Source organism: Bos javanicus, chromosome 8 (genome assembly GCF_032452875.1).
Source record: "Bos javanicus breed banteng chromosome 8, ARS-OSU_banteng_1.0, whole genome shotgun sequence".
Classification (NCBI taxonomy): domain Eukaryota; kingdom Metazoa; phylum Chordata; class Mammalia; order Artiodactyla; family Bovidae; genus Bos; species Bos javanicus.
In genome coordinates, this window is record NC_083875.1 from 109282151 (window position 1) to 109301249 (window position 19099).

Sequence of the window (19099 nt, forward strand, 5' to 3'; positions counted from 1 at the left end):
TATGCTACATTTAAAAATATATTTGTGGTGATGGATAATCCCCGAGCCTCTTTCCTTCTATTGTGTCAACTTGTTCTACTTCCTAATCTTTCTTCCACTTATGACATGTAGTCTCTGTGCAATTATGATTTCAATCAATGAAGGGAGCCTTGCTGTTAGTGTGACCTCTTATTGCCCTCCTCTTTGAAGGGGACAGATATGCCAGGGTCCAGAATTTTCCAATGATTTTATCTGATAGCTAATTAATGGCCTTCTGTGGTTTCCATGGCAATGCCACGCTTTGCTGTCAGGCTTATCCAACGGGGCATTCTGTTCACTCTTTTGCCTTAGCATCAGCATATTAATCAGACGCCATAGGTCCTTGGTTGTTGCATCAAACTGGTAAGATGCTAATTGAATTAAAATCTCACTTGAAGGCTTCAGGCTTCTCTTCCCCAATAGCTGGAGGGACCTTGTTAGCTCAAAGAGTTGGACCCAAGCAGAAGGTGCCTGAAAATCCCCAGAACGTTGTATTCTTTTATAAAAGTATTTTCCTTTCACCTTTGAACAAATATTTTGATGTCTGAATCTCTCTGTCCTTGAAAATTTATCTGATTTCCCTGTCCTTTCCAATCATTAGACATTGTTTATTCTCTTTGTAATATGATATGATGTAATTATTCAGTAATACTGTCAAGGTAAAGAGAAGAAAACCTTCCTACACACACACACACACACACACACACACACATGGGTGGTGAAGTCTGGGGAAGAGCCTTCTTGTTATTTGCCCAAGTCCTTTTCATTTTCAACACTCAGGATGAGCATGTTCATCTAAAGGCTGTACCAACTGCATGAACTGAGTTCATAACTTCTTCAGGGCTGCTCTCTGCGTGTCTGACCCCACAACAGCACTCATCATGGTGTACTGTAATTATTTATTTTTTATTGGTTCATATGTCTTTCTCATTAATGTATGAGGGGCACAAAAAGCATAACCTATTTCCTTACAGATATTTTTCTGGCATGCCCCATTCATCTCCCAAGTGTTGAAGAGGGACTTCCCTGTGGCCCAGTGGTCACGGCTCCATGTGTAGAGGGTGTGGGCTGTTGAGATGTTTGATGGTTTACTGACTTGCTATAAAATCTTTTGCTTGATGAATAGCTGCTATGTGACTTTTGCATGAATGATTTCCAACCTAAATGAATACCGAATCTGCTCAAAATCTGAGGGCCAAACAACTATGATGGTGTGAAGCACAAATTGTTAAATTGGTATCAGAATACATGCTAATTCATACTAAAAACTGGAACATTAAATTTGGAATTTCACTATGGGAAAAAAAAAAAGGATATAACTTCCCCCCTCCACACACATACTTAAACTAGATAGGTCTTATGTGTTGTATGCACTGAAGCCTCCTCCTTTCATCTTAAATTATACAGGTGGGGGTGGGGGTAAGTGTTTTCTTTGAGTCAAAGTGTTACAGACTCTGGTGAGCCCTGAGATAGTTTCTGTATTTTATCTACGAAAGCACTGACATGAGAAATGTACATTCTAGAACTGGAACCAGTCAGTGGAAGGTACACAGATGCTGGTAAATGTATAGAAGAACCATCTAATAATTAGATCTGTTTAATAACATAAGCTGGCATGAGCACTACTGATCCCCTTCAGTAAAAGAGGACTCCAAGGAATGTGGAAGACAGAACTACATGGGTTTCCTGTCCCAGAAATGGGCCAGTCAGCAAACAGGGGTGATGTCCCAAAGATAAGATTTGCACTGGGCAGACACAGAGACCAGAGGAGTCCTATTTTCTCTCCCAACCCTGACGTGTGTGATCCTATTTCTCTGCCAATTTGGAAATGAAGACTCAGATGCTCGAAGCATCTCTAGCAAGTACTACCATAGCAGGAAGATAAATGCAGAGTTCCTGAAGGCTAAGACATGCTTTCTGCCCTAATCCTCTACAGATGTGCTTTGAAATGAGTTCTCTTCCTTACAGCTCTCCTTTCAATTTAAACCCCAAGTCCCAGACAAGGCTTCTCAGTTTTTAGAGATGCCCAAGAAGTGGCAGTGTTAGTGCACTGTGTGTGTGTGTGTGTGTATGTGTGTGTGTGTGTGTATTCTGAGTTAAAGGATCATGTTTTAGATACCTACTTGGGGAAGTCGGCCTGGCAGACCAATGCAATTTTAAAACCCACCCTATTTTATTTTGGGTGTTGACTTTAAATCAAAGTAAAATATGCAGAGCACTTCCAGGGTATCTGACACCATTTTTTTTTTTTTTTTTCGGAGACAGTTTAGTTGAAATGGGTTTCTTCGTTAAAAGAAAAAAAGGGCTATCAAAACAACCTGAGACTGAAAGCTATTCCATCCCTTGGCAGCTCAGCTAGAGGAGTAACCACCACCGTGGCCAGCGTGATGTTAGAAGGAGCACAGCCAACGGGGTCAAAGGCAGGTTCACCTCGCTGTTTGGCCAGTAACCACATGTAGCCTTGGGCTCGCCAGTCCTCTCTGAGGCTAGTTCCCAAACGCAATCCAGGAGATCAACAGGCCGATCTCAAAGGTTTCCTGATGGTTTTAACACCCTGTGATTATGTGAATGCCTCTCCCCCAGGGTCCCAGGGTCCCCTGTTGTTCAGCTTCAGTGAGTTTCAGTCTACTTAGTGTGAGAGAAGCTATCTGGGTGAGACAGTGCTGTCACTATATCTCCACCCTCATGTGTAGACGAGTCAAAAGAACCACAAGGAATTAGGCATAAAGAGGGAAGAAATCGTAACCGAAGAAATATCTTCTTTATCTATGTCCATTTCCTCCCACAAGGAAAAATGGCAGTGTCGGTTGTACATTACATATAGCTTTCTCTTTCGTGTTTAATCGTAGCACCTGCACAGCAGAGATCTTTACAATTCGTTGCATATGCTCTCTCCCATCCCCCCCACTCAATCCAGCACCTGAGGCCTGAGCAGCACCTCCCTCCGAGCTCCTCCCAAGACTGAGACCCTTCTTCACGACAGAGTATAGAAATAACAAACATGCCCCACGGTTTTATACAGTTGCTAGAACGTTTTTTCGTTTCCAACAAATGAAGACTTTTCCTCCTTTCTTTTGAATAGTAATTACACTTTACAAATGTGTGTTTGTTTTGCTTTGCTTGGTTCTGTTCTGTTTGTACAACAAAAGGGAACGCCCGCGGCCAGGAGCCCGGGTTAACAGAGCTTGGCTGTCATCTGATCCGACTGTTTGAGAATCTCAGTGTTGTAGAGGTCCAGGGCGTGGTTCACCCTGATGATCTCGCTGTTGGTCAGTTTCAGGCGGTGTTTCAGCATACAGGAGAACAAGTCCAGCTGGGGTTTCCCCGGGGCCACAGGGGGGGCCAGGCGATTGATTCGGTCCCGAATATCCAACAGGAGGAGCATGACAGACGAAGAGGAGTAGAACTGGCCGCCCTGCGTGTAAGACTGGTTGACCTGCTGCACGGCGCTGCGCAGGAGGTCGGCGTTGAACCTCAGGCTGTATCCGAACACCTGCACATCCGAGATCTTGATGTAGAACTGCCTTTTGGAGGGGTCAGACAGGTCCACGGGGCCCTGGCCAGTCTCATTGCGCAGGAGGGTAGGGAGCCGAGTCCGACTGCGTAGGTAGATATGGACCGTCTCGAAAAACGTTTTCCACCGGTTGCCCAGCAGCAGAGTCCAGTTGTAGCACTGGCTGTTCTGGAGGCGGATCTTCTCCCAGCGCGGGTAGCCGAACTCGCCGAAGGGCATGTTCCAGCCCTCCGAGTGGCTCCCGCTGAAGGGGTTGATGTAGACGAAGAACATGGGGTCCAGGCTGCTGTTGCGCATCTGGCAGATGCGCATGGACATGCCGATCACCATGTGGATGAAGTCCATGCGGTTCTTGTTGCTCTTGAGAGTGAGGGACAGGCGCTTGCGCCACCGGGGGTCGAAGAAAGTGTCGAGGCGGATCTCGTTGCTGATGAAGGTGGTGTGGACGTAGAGGCGCGAGTCCATCTTCTGCAGCAGGTACTTGAGCTCTAGGTCCTGGAAGTCCAGGTCGGTCTCGAAGCTGATGAACTGCTCGCTGCGCTCCGAGTCCACGTTCTGCGGTTCGCAGCGGCCTCGGTACAGCTTGTAGCCCTTGTTGCAGGAGCCGCAGAGAGAGATGTTGGCCAGACTGCACATGGCGCAGCTGTTGTTCCCACCGATGATGCAAGGGATGGGGCGCTGGCACAGTGTGGTGCTACCGTGGCACACGCAGCTCCTCTGGCTCTCCAGGAAGGTGCCCCAGAACCCATTCTCATTGCAGTAGAGAAGCGACTGGACCCTTGCAAGCCACTGCTGAATTGTCCTGGGGGACAGAGGGGAGATGGAGAATGTTAGCCATCATGGGTGGGCTTGTGGTTCTCCAGCTGCTCATGCAAACTGGGGCTGCCCAGAGAATGAAAGGACAGGGTAGGGCAGTTCTCACAGGAAGAGCACTGAATGTCATTGCTGGGAGTGACAGTGTAGCTCTGGGTAATGTTGAAGACCAGCTATATGACCTTGTACTTCCCCTTCTAATGTTCAGTGTCCTCATGTGTAAAAAGGAAAGGGATGAAGTAAAAGTGTTCTTTGAGGTCCTCCCAGCTTTCTAAATCTATTATTCATTCATCTCAAAGGCATTTGATTCAGAAAATTAAAGTGTATAAACTCAAAAACCCTGCTGAATGACAACAGATTGTAGCAAGTCAGCAGTAAAGACGAATTGAGGGGTTATTTCTTTTAACCTACACCTGATGTTTCAACCCTCTTCACAGATTCCTCCCATAACATCCAAAAACTTCAGCAAAAAACGAATTCTATCTTATATTACTCCAGAGCTCATGGCAGTGCTTCCATATTGATGATATCACGTGATCCTAACATTGCAGTTTCAAAACATGTAAGAAAGATGCTATTCTCCCCATTTTTCTCCGAAATTTCAGTTCAGTGAAATTTCCATCACATTACGAATGTCTAGGTCCCCCTCTCCACAGCCCCTCAACACTTTTATAAACAAACCCGAGCCTGTCCCAGATTCCAGCCTCTGGAACATTCCAATGAAGACAGATACTCAATCAGATAAGAAGCAACAGAAGAATAAGTTAAAAAAAAAAAAAAAAAGATGTAAGGCAGTCAGCTTAGCAGCCTCTCATCTTTCCTCATTTCTGTGCAAGTCCCCTCTTGGCCGTATTCCACAGTAAGAATAATTCCTTACATGTGTCTAGCACTTTTTACCCTCCCATTTCTCACTTGAGCTTCACAACAACACCCCCAAAATAGCTTGCAACTTGAGGTCAGTCTGAGATCTCTTTGAGTCCTGGCTCCTCCACTCCTGAACCTGGGGAATGCTGGCGGTTTCCCTCACCTCCCTAATCACTCTGCCCACGCTGGTCTGTGGTAAGGATGGCATGAATTTTTATGTGAAGTCTTAGCCCTTAACTCGGTAGGTATTAGGGGCTCCATAAAAGTTAGGCTCTTGTTATTCCTGCCAAGGGACTCTCAGCTCCATTTTCTAGACATGGCAAGAGAAGCTTGGAGGCAAATAATACAGCGAGTGGGTAGAGGAACCTTCTGGCTCATAGCCAAGGCTTTTTTTTTTTTCCCCCAAAGAGTCAAGGAAGCGTTTTTTTAAGGCTGTTGAGTGCCACAGTATTGTTGTGAGGATGACAATGGTAGCAGTGGCTCCTGATCCCCCATTTTTTTATTTTAGGCCATGCTGTGTGGCATGCTGGATCTTAGTTCCCCAACCAGGGATCGAACCCATGCCTCTTGCACTGGGAGCCTGGAGTCTTATCCACTGGACTGCCAGGGATCCCCATTTTAGAAAACTGGAGGCAGAAGCCCTTCTGCATTGTGCTGTGTCTCTGGTACGACATGGTAGCCACGACCCTGTTCTCTCGCTTCCTCTGCCCAGCCACGATCGCCAAACCAAGAACCAGGAGACAAGCAGTGCAGCCTAATCCTGAACCGCTCGTGCACTGGCCCAGGCTGAACTTAGTTCGAGGCTCTGCAAGGAACAAGTCACTTCATGTCTCTGAGATGCAGTGTCCATATGCAAGGAGAATAATAAAACCTATCTTAGGCGCTGAGGGAGAGGACTGAATGAGATGATGCCTTTAAACATTTAGCACAGAGCCAGGCATAGACCAATTATTAAAGGTAATAATAAGTATTCTTATCCCAGAGAATAAGCTCTTCTTTTGAAGCTACTGAGACGCTTTCAGGATTTCCCTATCTCTCTGGGGTGGAGGGAAACCATTTGGTTACTGGGACGTTTGGAAATGGATACTGTTGAAACTTGGCTTCCTAGAATGCTGCCTGCTTATCAGCTGAGACAAAATGGAGGCATAATTAGAGCGCTCCTTGAAAGGGCTCTGCCTTTAAGCCCACGGAATGATCCTGGCTGTGGCAATGAAACCTCCCTCAGGACATTCTGAACACTGTATTGCAGCCCCTATTTTTTTGGTCAGTTTCCCCTCCAGGCTCTAAGGCATGAGAGAGGGGAGCCCTCCTTCTCTGAGCATGGAGCCCAGAAATGTTTGCTGAATGAATGAGTGAACGAACACTGAATGAATGAACAGACCAAAATTAATATTTTTTCTTATTTTTCATTAAACAACAACAAACTCCGCTTCTGTCTCCCAAGCTGCAGTATTAGTTTTCAATCCCTTCCACCCACACAGCTCCAGGCCTCGGTGGTCTCTGCTTCGCGTGGACCAATCCTATTACAGCCTGGAGAACAGCAGAGGGCCCAGCCTTCAGGAAACGGAGCTGGAATGATAATGAGCCACGCGGCTCCCACCTCCGGAGCCAGAGCATCGACTGAATATGGGGTCTGAGTCATCGGAGAGTGCTGTGAGCCACAGGGGCCCGCCACACGTCTCCGATTGCGTGGTTCTATCTGACCAGAGCGTCATTTCAAAACGCCCCTTTCAAAGGACCCACACTTAGCCCCGTCACTCCCTCTCCAGGCGACAGGACAGTACCCCATTGAGAGCTCCTCTGCTCCCATCTGCAAGGCATTCTATAAGCCCGGAGAGCGCCCCCTTTCTCGTGTCTCATCATTGGGACCCTTTGTCAGGACTCCCACCCCCCTCTCCTTGAATCAATGCCTCCTTGTGGCCGGGCTCTCAGCACCCTGGGGGCGGGAGGGAGGGGGCAGATGGAGGCCCCCGGGGAGGCGGCCACTGGCGGAGGGGCGAGGGGCCGATTAGGATTCCAGCCCTGTCGAGCGGGAGGCACCGGGGACAGAGGCCCTCTGAGGCGCAGCCGAGAGCTGCCTGGCACCTGCATAATCGTGAGGTTGTGGGCCGGATCAAAGAAGGCATTAAGGGTCTAGAGGAGGACCACGAAGGAGGCGGGCGCCCGGGAGGGGGTGGGGAGCGCCCGGCGGGAGGAAAAGAGTAGGGAGGAGAGAGGTGGGGCCCCGGGAATCCTGGGTGCTGGAGGAGGTGGGGGAGCAGGGGCCAACCCAGAGTGAAGGAGGAGAGGCGGGAGAGGGGCAGAGGTGATGGAGTGAAGCAGAGTGGAAGTGGCAGTGGCTCCGTCGTGTCGTGGACTGAAAGTCCGCCAGGCTCCTCTGTCCATGGGATTCTGCAGGCAAGAATACTGGAGTGGGTTGCCATGCCCTCCTCCAGGGGATCTTCCCCACCCAGGGATCGAACCTGGGTCTCCCGCATTGCGGGCAGATTCTTTAGCCACCAGGGAAGCCCTGTAATCAGAGTAGGTGGAATGTGAATGAAGCAACTCAGCCATGCCTTGCAGTACTGTAACTCCCAGAATCAGGGAATGTAGACCCCTGATGGGCCATCTGCTTGCAAACAATCCTTTTCTGAAGGAGGGCCCAGAGAGTGGTCAGACCGGGTAGAAATGTTACTGTTAAGTCCCAATTCCCAATGTCAGTGAACTTTCCTTAGATTCCAAAGTCCTTCATTTTGAAGAGATGAGCGAAACCAGAAAAAACAAGCTCATCCCAGTTTTTTGCACCCCTGTCCTTTTAGCACAAGCAGCTTCTCATAATGAGGACTCCACTGCCATCAGAGCAATCTCCTGCACCTTCTCCACCTCTAGCTACTGCTCTGGGGAGTGGTCACTGATCCTCAGAAATCCTGCCAGGCTGGATGGCAGGCATGCTTAAAGCCAGCCCAGGGAGTCAGTGAGCGGCTCAACCACCAAGCACTCACTGTACACCAGGCTCCGTGCCGGAGTTCTCCCAGAGCAGCGTGGATAACCATCGGCAGCACAGACAGCGAAGCCCCGAGAAGCAGGCAGACTTGTCTGACATCACAAACTTATTCCACATTCCAGACCAAGCTCTCTGACTCCAGCATGGGCGCGCTTTCCGACGAACCACAGTATAAAATTACAGCCGGCCAAAAGAAGGAAGCATGCCATAAGAAGAGATGTAAATGGAAATAATAGGAAAATACTGAAACTTTGAACGTGTGAAGGGCCTATTAGCACATTCCTGCTTCCCCTGGACCTGCCAGTTATCCCTCTCCTCCATTCACAGATAATTGGAGCTCACCGACAAGTGCTCAGGGAAAGGCTGGGGACCAGGGGTAGGAGGGACCGTGATCTATAAATACCATTTCCCAGGCTGGCTGGCGACAGCCCGCCTCAACCCTTGCAGTGCAGGAGCAGTTTAATAGGCCAGCTCCGGGGGGTGGGGGCCGGCACAGTTCCCACCACAAGGTAGTCCATGTGTGACAGTGGGCACCAAATTTTAAGGTACTTTTCTCTGTCCCTGGAGATCCAAAGCATCTTCCCTTTTCAGCCAAAGCTGAACTTCAATACGTCCAATTCAGCATCTTTCTGCTGGATAGGACCCCAGTTTGTTCTGATGGAGTGGGGGTCGGGGGGAATGTTGATGAAAGGAAAGGAAGGAGGGCAGGAACTTGCATTTTCATTCCTAAAGCTGGAACCCCCTGAGGCCTGGTAGGCAGGCTCCCACAGAGGCGACACACGAAGCAGCTTTGACCACAGAGGCAGAGAACCTTCGAGAAGAAGCAGCCCTGGAAATATCCAGCCCATCTCCCTCATGTTTAGACCTGAGCCTTGAGGTCTGGTGAGGTGGAGGGTTGATGTTTTCCGAGTGCTTTCTCTATCATGGCAGCCAGCGTTTATCCTCACATTAGCCCCAGGAGATAGGACTGCCTCGTGATTTCCATCCCACCGAGAGGGCTCGGAGGACCAGAGCGGACGGCAATGTGCCCACGGTCACACAGCATGGACACAGAAGATCAGAGCTCAGGATGTCTCCATCCAAACCCCAGTGTGCCCTCCACTCCCCACTGTACTGTTCCTCCCCTCTCAAACCCAGGCTGGAGGAGGAGCTGGACGGTGGTCCACGGAGATGCCCCCGCTGCTCCCCTGCAGGCTAGGTCTTGGCCTCAGCCAGGGTTTGCCCAGGAACTGACAGGCCTCCTGGCAGCACAGCTGGAGTCACTCCGCATTTGGAGGGCAGAGACTCTGCCACCCGGGGCTTCCCATCAGTGCTTTCAAAGGTGCACGCCTCCCTCTCAGAACCACCCGGGGTGGGGAGCCCAGGCTGGGATTCCTAATTCTAGCAAACTTCCTGCTGATTTTAATTGGAGGTTTTGACCAAGACAGGAATGCAGTGCCAGGCCAGTGGCATTTTAGGGACGATCATACAAATCAAGTGCCAAGGAGAAAGGGGAGAACAGCTCTAGGCTCAAAGAGAAAACTAGAATCCAGAAGTCTCATTTGCCTACCGGAAGTGTTTGTTTAAAAGGGAGAGTTTTATTTTTTAAATAATGAAATTGGAATTCTGAATCATTATTTATGCCTTGTGCTTCTTCCTTGGTATTTCTGTAACACTGTAATGGGTGTCTGAGTAATTCTGTGAGACTCTACAAACTGTGTACTTTACAGAGCAGAGACTAGGAAGACAAACAGTTGTTCTTAGGTTTCTGATGATGCACTGTTTTTGGGGGTGTGCTGTGTATGACTCTGTGTGTGTGTTACAGTAACAGTGCTGACAGTAGATGAATATATCCATGCATGGAGCTCTACTGAAAGAAGCCTCAGTTTATGGACATGCCAGCAAGAACTGGAACTGGCCATCAGACCCACTCAGTGTCCATTCTCCCCACATTCTTATTTAGTTTTAATCATTCCCCTCTCTGAGCTCCTATCTTTGACTTAATAGTTTCTTCTTCTTTCTCTCAGTTTTTCACATGATGTCAGAGATTCCTGGAACAGTTCACAGCAGTGGGAAAAAGACCCAAAGAGAATCCTGGGGTCTCTCCCCACGATGCAGATGTTTTCTGGCTTGGTGTTGTCCATGAAGGCAATAGGTCTTTTGGGGGGAGGGCAGAAGCTGAGGGCAGAAGGCAGGAGAGGAAGATCAGCAACGCAAAAATCTGACAGTCTTTAAAATCAGATTGTCAGAAGTTTAACTGGGAAGGATTACGAAACAGCTTTGGCAGTTACAGTTTTGTGTCTGGAAAGAGGTGACAGGTAACATTTTCAAATTTGGCTTTCTGTTTTGGGGCATGGCTGTGCTGAAGGCAAGTGAAGGAAGGATCCAGAAGCCTCCTTAGGGCTGACAGAGAGGCTAGAGTAGCAGGAAGCTCCCAGGTGGAGAGCTGCAAGAGCGACTTACTCTTCCTGGGCAGTGGGCAGGCAGAAAGGCAGACACAGACCAAAAGGCAGGGATGGTAGAAGCAGCTGGTCAGGGCTAAGGGGCTGCATCCTGAAGTACAGAGGTGGCCCTCGAGGTCAGCGATCCAGGCAGGGAGGGGGACTCGGCCGAGGAAATGCTGGGCCTGCTCTACCACTATTTTGCTGTGGACATTTGACCTTGGATAACTCACTTCACCTCTTTGATCCTCAGTTTCTTTATCTGTCAAACGGGAAAGGTAATACCTACCTTACATTTAATCTTCAGAACGAGAATCAGACACACAAAACTCCTGGGAGGTTTGCAGTGAAAGGGCGCTATGATTGACCATTAACCGTTATTATTACTGAGGGCAAAGAATAACTGTTTCATAAATGTTCCAGGTAAAAATACTCCTTTTGGTTACTAGAACAGCCCAGTTGATTATAGCTTAATGTCCTAATCTCACTGGTCACTCACCTTCCACGGTTCTAATGAGTGCTGTCACCATGAAGCTTAAAGAAAGAGCTAGATGTGGCTCTGGAGTCAGAAAAGATGGGGTATGGAATCCCAGCTCTGCTGCTCATTACTTAACCTTCAGCTAATCGCTTGTCCTTCCTAAGTTTCAGTTTTCTCAACTACAGAATGGAAGAATAATACATTACTTGTGGGATTGTCTTAAAGATCAGATAAGATAATGGATGCAAAGCTCCTGACATACAGTAGGCGCACACTGTCTCTCACGAAAACAAACTGTTGTGTTCCTCTTGAGCTCACAAAGAAAATGGTCCTTTTGAAATAAGTACAGCTTTAAAATTCCAGGGAAAGAATTCAATAATTGTTGCTGGATCCATTGAATATTGATATTAAAACAGCAACCTCAAAATCACTTCTTGACACAATCTCTTCTATACCCCAGTTTCATTAACAGAGGGATTATAGGTCTAAATGTGAAAAGTAATACAATATTAGCATCTCTAAAGCACCTTTTAGAAGAAAACAGAGAGGGGCATCATTACGAGATTGGAGTAGGTAAAGATTTCTTAACACAGCTCACCATAAAGGGGGAAAAAACACATTGATTAATAGGGGTATATTAAGATTAAAACATATCCATCAAAAGATACCATTCAAAGAGTGGAAAGACAAGCCTGAGTTAGAAAATATATTTGCATTACCTTTACCCAATCACAGACTGTATTTATAGTCCATAAATAACTCCTACGCTGGCTGGATGCTGGGCTAGTCAAAGGCAGTTCATACTGCCTGAGTCTGCCACTCCTTTCTGAGTCTCTTTAAACCAGAGGAGATGCAATTATCACGATTTACATTTTTCTTCACAAAGTTCTCACTAAACTGTTTAATAAATGTGATATGTCTCCCCTACCCCCAAAAAATGACCAAAGGGGGAAGTAGGCAACTGATATGATGATATGACTGGGCAGGTCAAAAAGAGGATATTCAAAAGGCAATAAGCACATGAAACTCCATGTCATTAGTCATCAGGACCACGTCAACTAAAATTGCAACGGGATACACTGCAGGATGCTACGATCAAAATAAAAAGGACGACATACACTAAGTGTATGTTCATATCCACAAGGACGTGGAACAATGGAAAACTCTTCTGTGCTGTGCTACCTGCAACAGAGATCACTGGCTCAGCAATGTGGGAAAATCAGGAAGTACCTACTGAAGCATCTGTAAAGCTGAATAAGCCCGCCCCTAGCAGACCGCACAGAGTCGGACATGACTGAAGCGACTTAGCAGCAGCAGCAGTAGACACCCAACACAATGCACACGGAAGTTCACCCCAGGGCATGTGGAAGACAGCAGCACGTCCTTTGCAGCCCCATGCTGGAGACGGTGCAGCAGGAGAACGGAGGTCTAGAAACACAGCGGAGTGCCCTTGCGAATGAGTGTGCCGAAACCACACGAAACAGCGCGGAGGAATCTCACAGAAGAACGAAAGGTAAAAGAAAGCCAGATACCAAGGTCCACACTGTGTAAAAGAGGGAAAACTGCACTAGAGTGGGAGCAGCCCTGAGAGGCGTGACTCCCTTGGAGGGAAGGCTGGTGGTACCTGATGGGAGCGAAGAGGACCGAGGGGCTTCTGCCCTGGGGATGACACCCTGCTCCTGGATCTGGGTGCTGGTTACATGTAGGAATTTATTTTGTGAAAATTCATCTTGCTGCACACTTAACGGGATTTTCACTTGCTATATAACTCTAACACTTCCATAAAACATTTACCCCCCAAAAAAATCATCCTTTAAAACAACCAGAAAAACACTATTAAGGCAGCAATATGTTACATTTTTCTATCACTTTTAAACTTTCTAAAGCTCTTCCAATGGGTTCTCAGATTTCAATCTGCACACTTTTTCTGTGTCATAGGTTGGATTGGAAAGGGTATCAGGGATTATTAAGAATATGAAAAACTGGGCTCAGAGAGGCAACATGATGTCCTCAAGGTCACCAGTGAGTTGTCGCATTGCTGAGATTACAACTTGCCCAGGTGTGAGTTTGTTGGGCGATGTGGAGGGTGGAGGTGGGGAGGAGCACAGGGAAATGGTGCTGAAGAGGATAAAGAGCTACAGAAATGGTTAGAACTCGGTTCTATTTCTGACTCACTCCTCTGGAGTCTATTCTGAACAGGAAGCCACTTCTGAGCCTCAGGAAAGAAAAAAAAGAAAAACTAAAACAACAAAAAGGGTCTGAAGATGCTTATTTTCTTGTCTTACGTCAACGGAGTGAGTCAATTGCCCTACCTGCTACAAATGCACAAGGACACCCAGGGGTGGGCCTGGAGATCCCTGGTAGTGCTGGGCTGAACAAGCCTTGTGCATCTCTTATGCGGGAGTCAGCTGCCGGCACACATCTCTGCCCCTCACCCCAAGCGTGCACCCTTGGGGTGCTGTGGGGTTTGGCCTCACTGCCTTCTTTACCCCCATAAATAGAAAAGAAATGCAAAACATATTCTTAGTTAAAAGCTTCGTTGCCCCAATGGTTGGGAGGGTACTTCTAGGCTTCTGTGACTGACAGCAGGCTGCCCTGAGCCAGCCAAGGGTTATCTGTGGGCTTGTACCTCTTCCTCCATAGGACAGTTGAATACACACTCAAAATGGATCTTTGTCACGAATTCGCTGCCCGCCCACTGGCCCGCCCCCCCCCCCCCTCCCCCGCCACACAGGGTGCCTGCACTGGTATGGTGCACACACCCATCAGCAGGTCAGGGGCCATGAAAGAAGGTGAAAGTGAAAAGTGACTGGGGTCTCCTGCGTTGTAGGCGGATTCTTTACCAACTGAGCTGTGAGGGAAGCCCCAGGGCCCATGAAAGCAGCAATTAACTATGGCGGGTGTAGCGGTCTGTGTGTTTAGCACGGCGGATTTTCAGAGTTCCAGACTGGAATGATGCCTAGGCGAGCCTTGGTCCGTGGGCACCTGAAAATAACCCACTTGAGGTCACAAGTAGTACCTGGACCCCCCGAAGCAGAGTATTTCCTTGGAGGAAGGAGGCACCCTGCACACAGCTCACCCTCTCTCAAGGGGACGCACAGCCTTCTCCCTAGGTGCCTGTGCACTGGGGGAAAGGAAATATTCACACTTTTCAAGCATTACTGGACACTGGCTTTGAACGGATAATCTTTCTAGGAGACACAGAACATCACTGTGGTCTACTAATCAGCATAGGTGTTTATGTGGGGGTCAGGTATCAGTGGAACTTTCGTTCGGGTTCTCTCAGAGGGTCTGGCGGTTATTTCCTGTGGTTATTTCCCCAGTATTCTGGAATACTCCACAGCTGGCACAATCCCCTTCCTTCCCACTTCTGGTACACTTTCCAAATAATAAAAATTATACTGTGGAACATCCTCTGCTTTAACCAGCTTCCAAGAGCACAAAAGAAGAACAACAACATTTACCCAGGCTGAAGCACGGTGTAGGGGGCATAAACCACAAGATAAAGCCACTAAAACAACCGCTGTCTTGATTGATGAAGATTCTCAAGGGCCGGTTTGTATTAGAAAATATTTCTTCACAAGGTCCGTGAACAGTGCACTGCCCTCTGTACTAAAATGTATCACAGTGGAAAAAAACAAACAAATGAAAAGCCCACAATGTACAGCAGGTAGCCTTGCATCCTCTGACACTCCTGCCACGGACAGGAGATCTCTGGTACCTCCCCTTGAATCTGGACGGGTTCCCGGCACCTTTGATTGCTGAAACGGGGCAGAAGCGATTCACTTAGCGATTCACGGACTCAGCTCTCAAGAGACCAGTAGCTTCTACTTCTTGTTTCTTGGAAAATTTCCCTTGGAGCTCTGAGGCCACTTATAAGCAGTCTGACCACACTGCTGGAGAGAACACATGAACAGACCCTGAAGATGGGAGCTGCCCAGCTGAGCCCGGCTTTCTGACCCTCTCTGCTAAGGCTCTGGATATGCAAGCAAAGCTTTCTTAGAACCTCAAGCCCAGCCCAGCTGCCAGTGGAATACCACTGAGAGGCTGCAAGTAACTTCCTGTGCAACAGAAGAACTGCCCAGCCAATTCTGGTGCAAATTTCCAACTCACAGATCATGAGCATAATATAATGATTGGTGCTTTAAGGGCCTAAATTTGGGCCACTTTGTTAAACAGCAATAAGTATTCAAACTATTATATACCCTGAGCCCCCGGAGAGAACCCAGGATCTCTCTTCCCTGTTCCATTACTACCCAAGTTATTTAACTGAATGAGGCAGAACTTTAAAAACGTCTCCTCTCTTCCCAGGCTCTAACCCCAGGACTTGTGGATATGGTAAGATATCATTCCCAAGACTGTGTCCTGATATTTGGCACACAGATTATCTAGGTGACCTAATCTAGTTAGAGGTATCTGTTTAAGAGCAGAGAGTTTTCTCTCCTGCTGGCAGAAAGGGAATTTGGAGAGATCTGACTCATTGGAAAAGACTCTGATGCTGGGAGGGATTGGGGGCAGGAGGAGAAGGGGACGACAAAGGATGAGATGGCTGGATGGCATCACTGACTTGATGGACATGAGTCTGAGTGAACCCCGAGAGTTGGTGATGGACAGGGAGGCCTGGCGTGCTGCGATTCATGGGGTCGCAAAGAGTCAGACACGACTGAGCGACTGAACTGAACTGAACTGAAGCAAGAGAAGGACTTGCTGCACCTTTGTTCCTATGAAGGCGCAGTGGTCCATGTGCCAGGACTGGAGAATAGCCTCTAGGAGCTAAGAGTGACCTCTGGGCCAATGACCAGCATGGAAAAAGTAACCTCAGGCCTACAACCACAAAGAAGTGAGTCCTGCTAACAACCAGACTGAGCTTGGAAGAGGGTTCTACTCACAACTTCAACATCTTGACTTCTGCCTGTGAGACACCAGCAAAAGATCCAGCCACACCAGGCCTAGCCTTCTGACCCATGGGAGCTGCGGGATAATAACTGTGCGTTGCTTTCAGCCTCTAAATGTGTGGTGGTGTGCTACAGAGCAATACACAAGCAATATAGTGTGCATATGTGCAAGGGAGTCAAGCCAGTCAGTCCTAAGGGAGATCAATTCTGAATGTTCATTAGAAGGACTGATGCTGAAGCTGGAGCTTCAATGCTTTGGCCACCTGAGGAGAAGAGCTGACACATTAGAAAAGACCCTGATGCTGGGAAAGATTGAAGGCGGGAGGAGAAGGGGATGACAGAGGATGAGATGGCTGGATGGCATCAATGACTCAGTGGACCCTGATGCTGGGAAAGATTGAAGGCGGGAGGAGAAGGGGATGGCAGAGGATGAGGTGGCTGGATGGCATCACTGACTCAGTGGACATGAGTTTGAACAAGCTCTGGGAAACGGTGAAGAACAGGGAGGCCTGGCGTGCTGCAAGTTCATGGGGTTGCAGAGTCGGACATGACTGAGCGACTGAACGACAGCTCTGTTTCATTTCACTCTTTAATAAAATGACGGGAGTAGGTTAGATGAACTTTTAGGCTCCCTGACAGCTATGGCATTGTATGCTTTTGTAGTCTTAGGCCATTTAGCCTTCCTGAGCTCCAGATTCCCAAGGTAAAGCACAGGCGCAGGCCCGATCTCAAGATCTCTGTAAACAGAGCTGTCTTATTCACCACTCCACCAGGACCCCTTGCACAATGCCTGGCACTTAGCAGGTAATCACTAAGTATCTGCTGGATGAAGGAACGCATGGGTAAATGAACGAAGATTTGGTGTAATTATTAATGCACATATTCTCCAACAAGAACAAAGGGCTATGCCTATACAGGAGGGCAACAGAAGAAGGGGTATTATTTCATAATGCTGGGCTGGTCGTTAATCTCTGTAAGCCTTAGTTTTCTCACCTGTGCCTGGGGAGTCTAATCCGTGTTCTAGCTCTACCCTCTCAAGTTAATACAAGGATCAGATAAGACCACTGCTGTGACAGTCCTTTGCAAAACAAAATAATCTATATGTAAGGATCTGTCTTGTACATAAGGTATTTGTCTTAGTAATAGTTTACTTTTTAGAGTTAGGAATGCCTCTAAGCCAAATGGGGTAAATTTATTCCCTAATTATACCAGAGACTGAGTATCTTCCTGCTGTTATTTTGGCCGCTGCTGGTTAGCAGTCCTGCCACCTCTCAGCAGGAGTTGTACCTGCTGGGAGACTGAGCCATTAGCATCTGTTTAAGCAGAAGGTGTTAGAAACTCAACTCAAAGGAGTCTGGCTGGAGGCTGAGGCTCTCTCTTGTCAGGAACTCACAGCCTGTGGTGGCACACCAAGTATTCTGGGCCACTGCCTCTCCACCTGAAGTAACTCATTCTCTTCCTCTGCTGTGTGCAGAGGAACCCAAACCCTTTAAAACATTTAGAAAGAATGCTTCTGTGACCAGACAAGTTTTAGAAAATACACACATGATCCCTTCTCTACTGATTTTTTTTTTAAAAACTTAATATTTCCTAAACTTTTCAACCAACACATTCCTCCCCTTCCCCCACTCCTTCACCCCTTCCCAATATCCTATCGATGCCCTTAAGGGAACTAATTTTTGCATGGTTTCCACCAAGTGCACACATCGTGGGATGAGACTATACTTATGGCAGTGAAAAGAGGCTTCCAATCCAAGGTGAGTTTGGTCCCCAGACCAGCAATATCACTATCATCTTGGACCTGGGACCCATCCCCCACCTATGGAATCAGAGACCCTGGGGGAAGGGTCCAGCCAGCTGTGTTCAAAAAGCCCTCCTGGTGATGGTGAGGACCACTGCCCTAGCCAACAGATCAGTGGTAAAGCTCATGTCAGCACAGGGAAGAAACACCAAATCCTTTTACATCCTGGTGAGAGATTCCACTGATTCTCTAGAGAACATTTCCTAATTGCATTCCTGGTATTTTTCCCCAAAGGTTATTCATCATCTAAAAGGTAATATACAAATTCCACAGCTAGGTATTCAATCCCTCCACAATTTCACTTCAAAACACTGATCTAATCTTATTTAATAACAATTTGGGCAACCCCACTAAGACCTAGTATTTGTTTACTGCTTGGTATATGCTAAGAACACTAGAGGTCCTAGAGATAGATTCAAGAAAACTAGAGATACCAAGGGAACATTTCATGCAAAGATGGGCTCGATAAAGGACAGAAATGATATGGACCTAACAGAAGCAGAAGATATTAAGAGATGGCAAGAATATACAGAAGAACTATACAAAAAAGAGCTTCATGACCCAGATAATCACAATGGTGTGATCACTCACCTACAGCCAGACATCCTGGAATGTGAAGTCAAGTGGGCCTTAGGAAGCATCACTATGAACAAAACTAGTGGAGGTGATGGAATTCCAGTTGAACTATTTCAAATCCTAAAAGATGATGCTGTGAAAGTGCTGCACTCAATATGCCAGCAAATTTGGAAAACTCAGCAGTGGCCAGAGGACTGGAAAAAGTCAGTTTTCATTCCAATCCCAAAGAAAGTCAATGCCAAAGGATGCTCAAACTACCACACAATTGCACTCATCTCACAGGCTAGTAAAGTCATGCTCAAAATTCTCCAAGCCAGGCTTTAACAGTATGTGAACTGTGAACTTCCAGATGTTCAAGCTGGTTTTAGAAAAGGCTGACAAACCAGAGATCAAATTGCCAAAATCTGTCGGATTATCAATAAAGCAAGAGAGTTCCAGAAAAGCATCTATTTCTGCTTTATTGACTATGCCAAAGCCTTTGAATGTGTGGATCACCCTAAACTGTGGAGAATTCTGAAAGAGATGGGAATACCAGACCACCTGATCTGCCTCTTGAGAAATCTGTATGCAGGTCTGGAAGCAACAGTTAGAACTGGACATGGAACAACAGACTGGTTCCAAGTCAGGAAACGAGAACGTCAAAGCTGAATATTGTCACCATGCTTATTTAACTTATATGCAGAGTACATCATGAGAAACACTGGGCTGGATGCAGCACAAGCTGGAATCAAGACTGC

At 47.5% G+C, this 19099-nt stretch overlaps 1 protein-coding gene across 1 annotated transcript in view; it reads right to left on the minus strand.

The window, feature by feature from the left end:
• Positions 1–2760: 2760 nt before the first annotated feature.
• The window catches only part of BRINP1 (BMP/retinoic acid inducible neural specific 1), a 196579-nt gene continuing 180240 nt past the window's right edge, over positions 2761–19099 (minus strand). The window contains exon 8 of the mRNA XM_061426672.1: positions 2761–4334. Within this exon, the coding sequence (XP_061282656.1) occupies positions 3194–4334 (1141 nt within the window). The 3' untranslated portion in view covers positions 2761–3193. The remainder of the gene's footprint in view (positions 4335–19099) is intronic.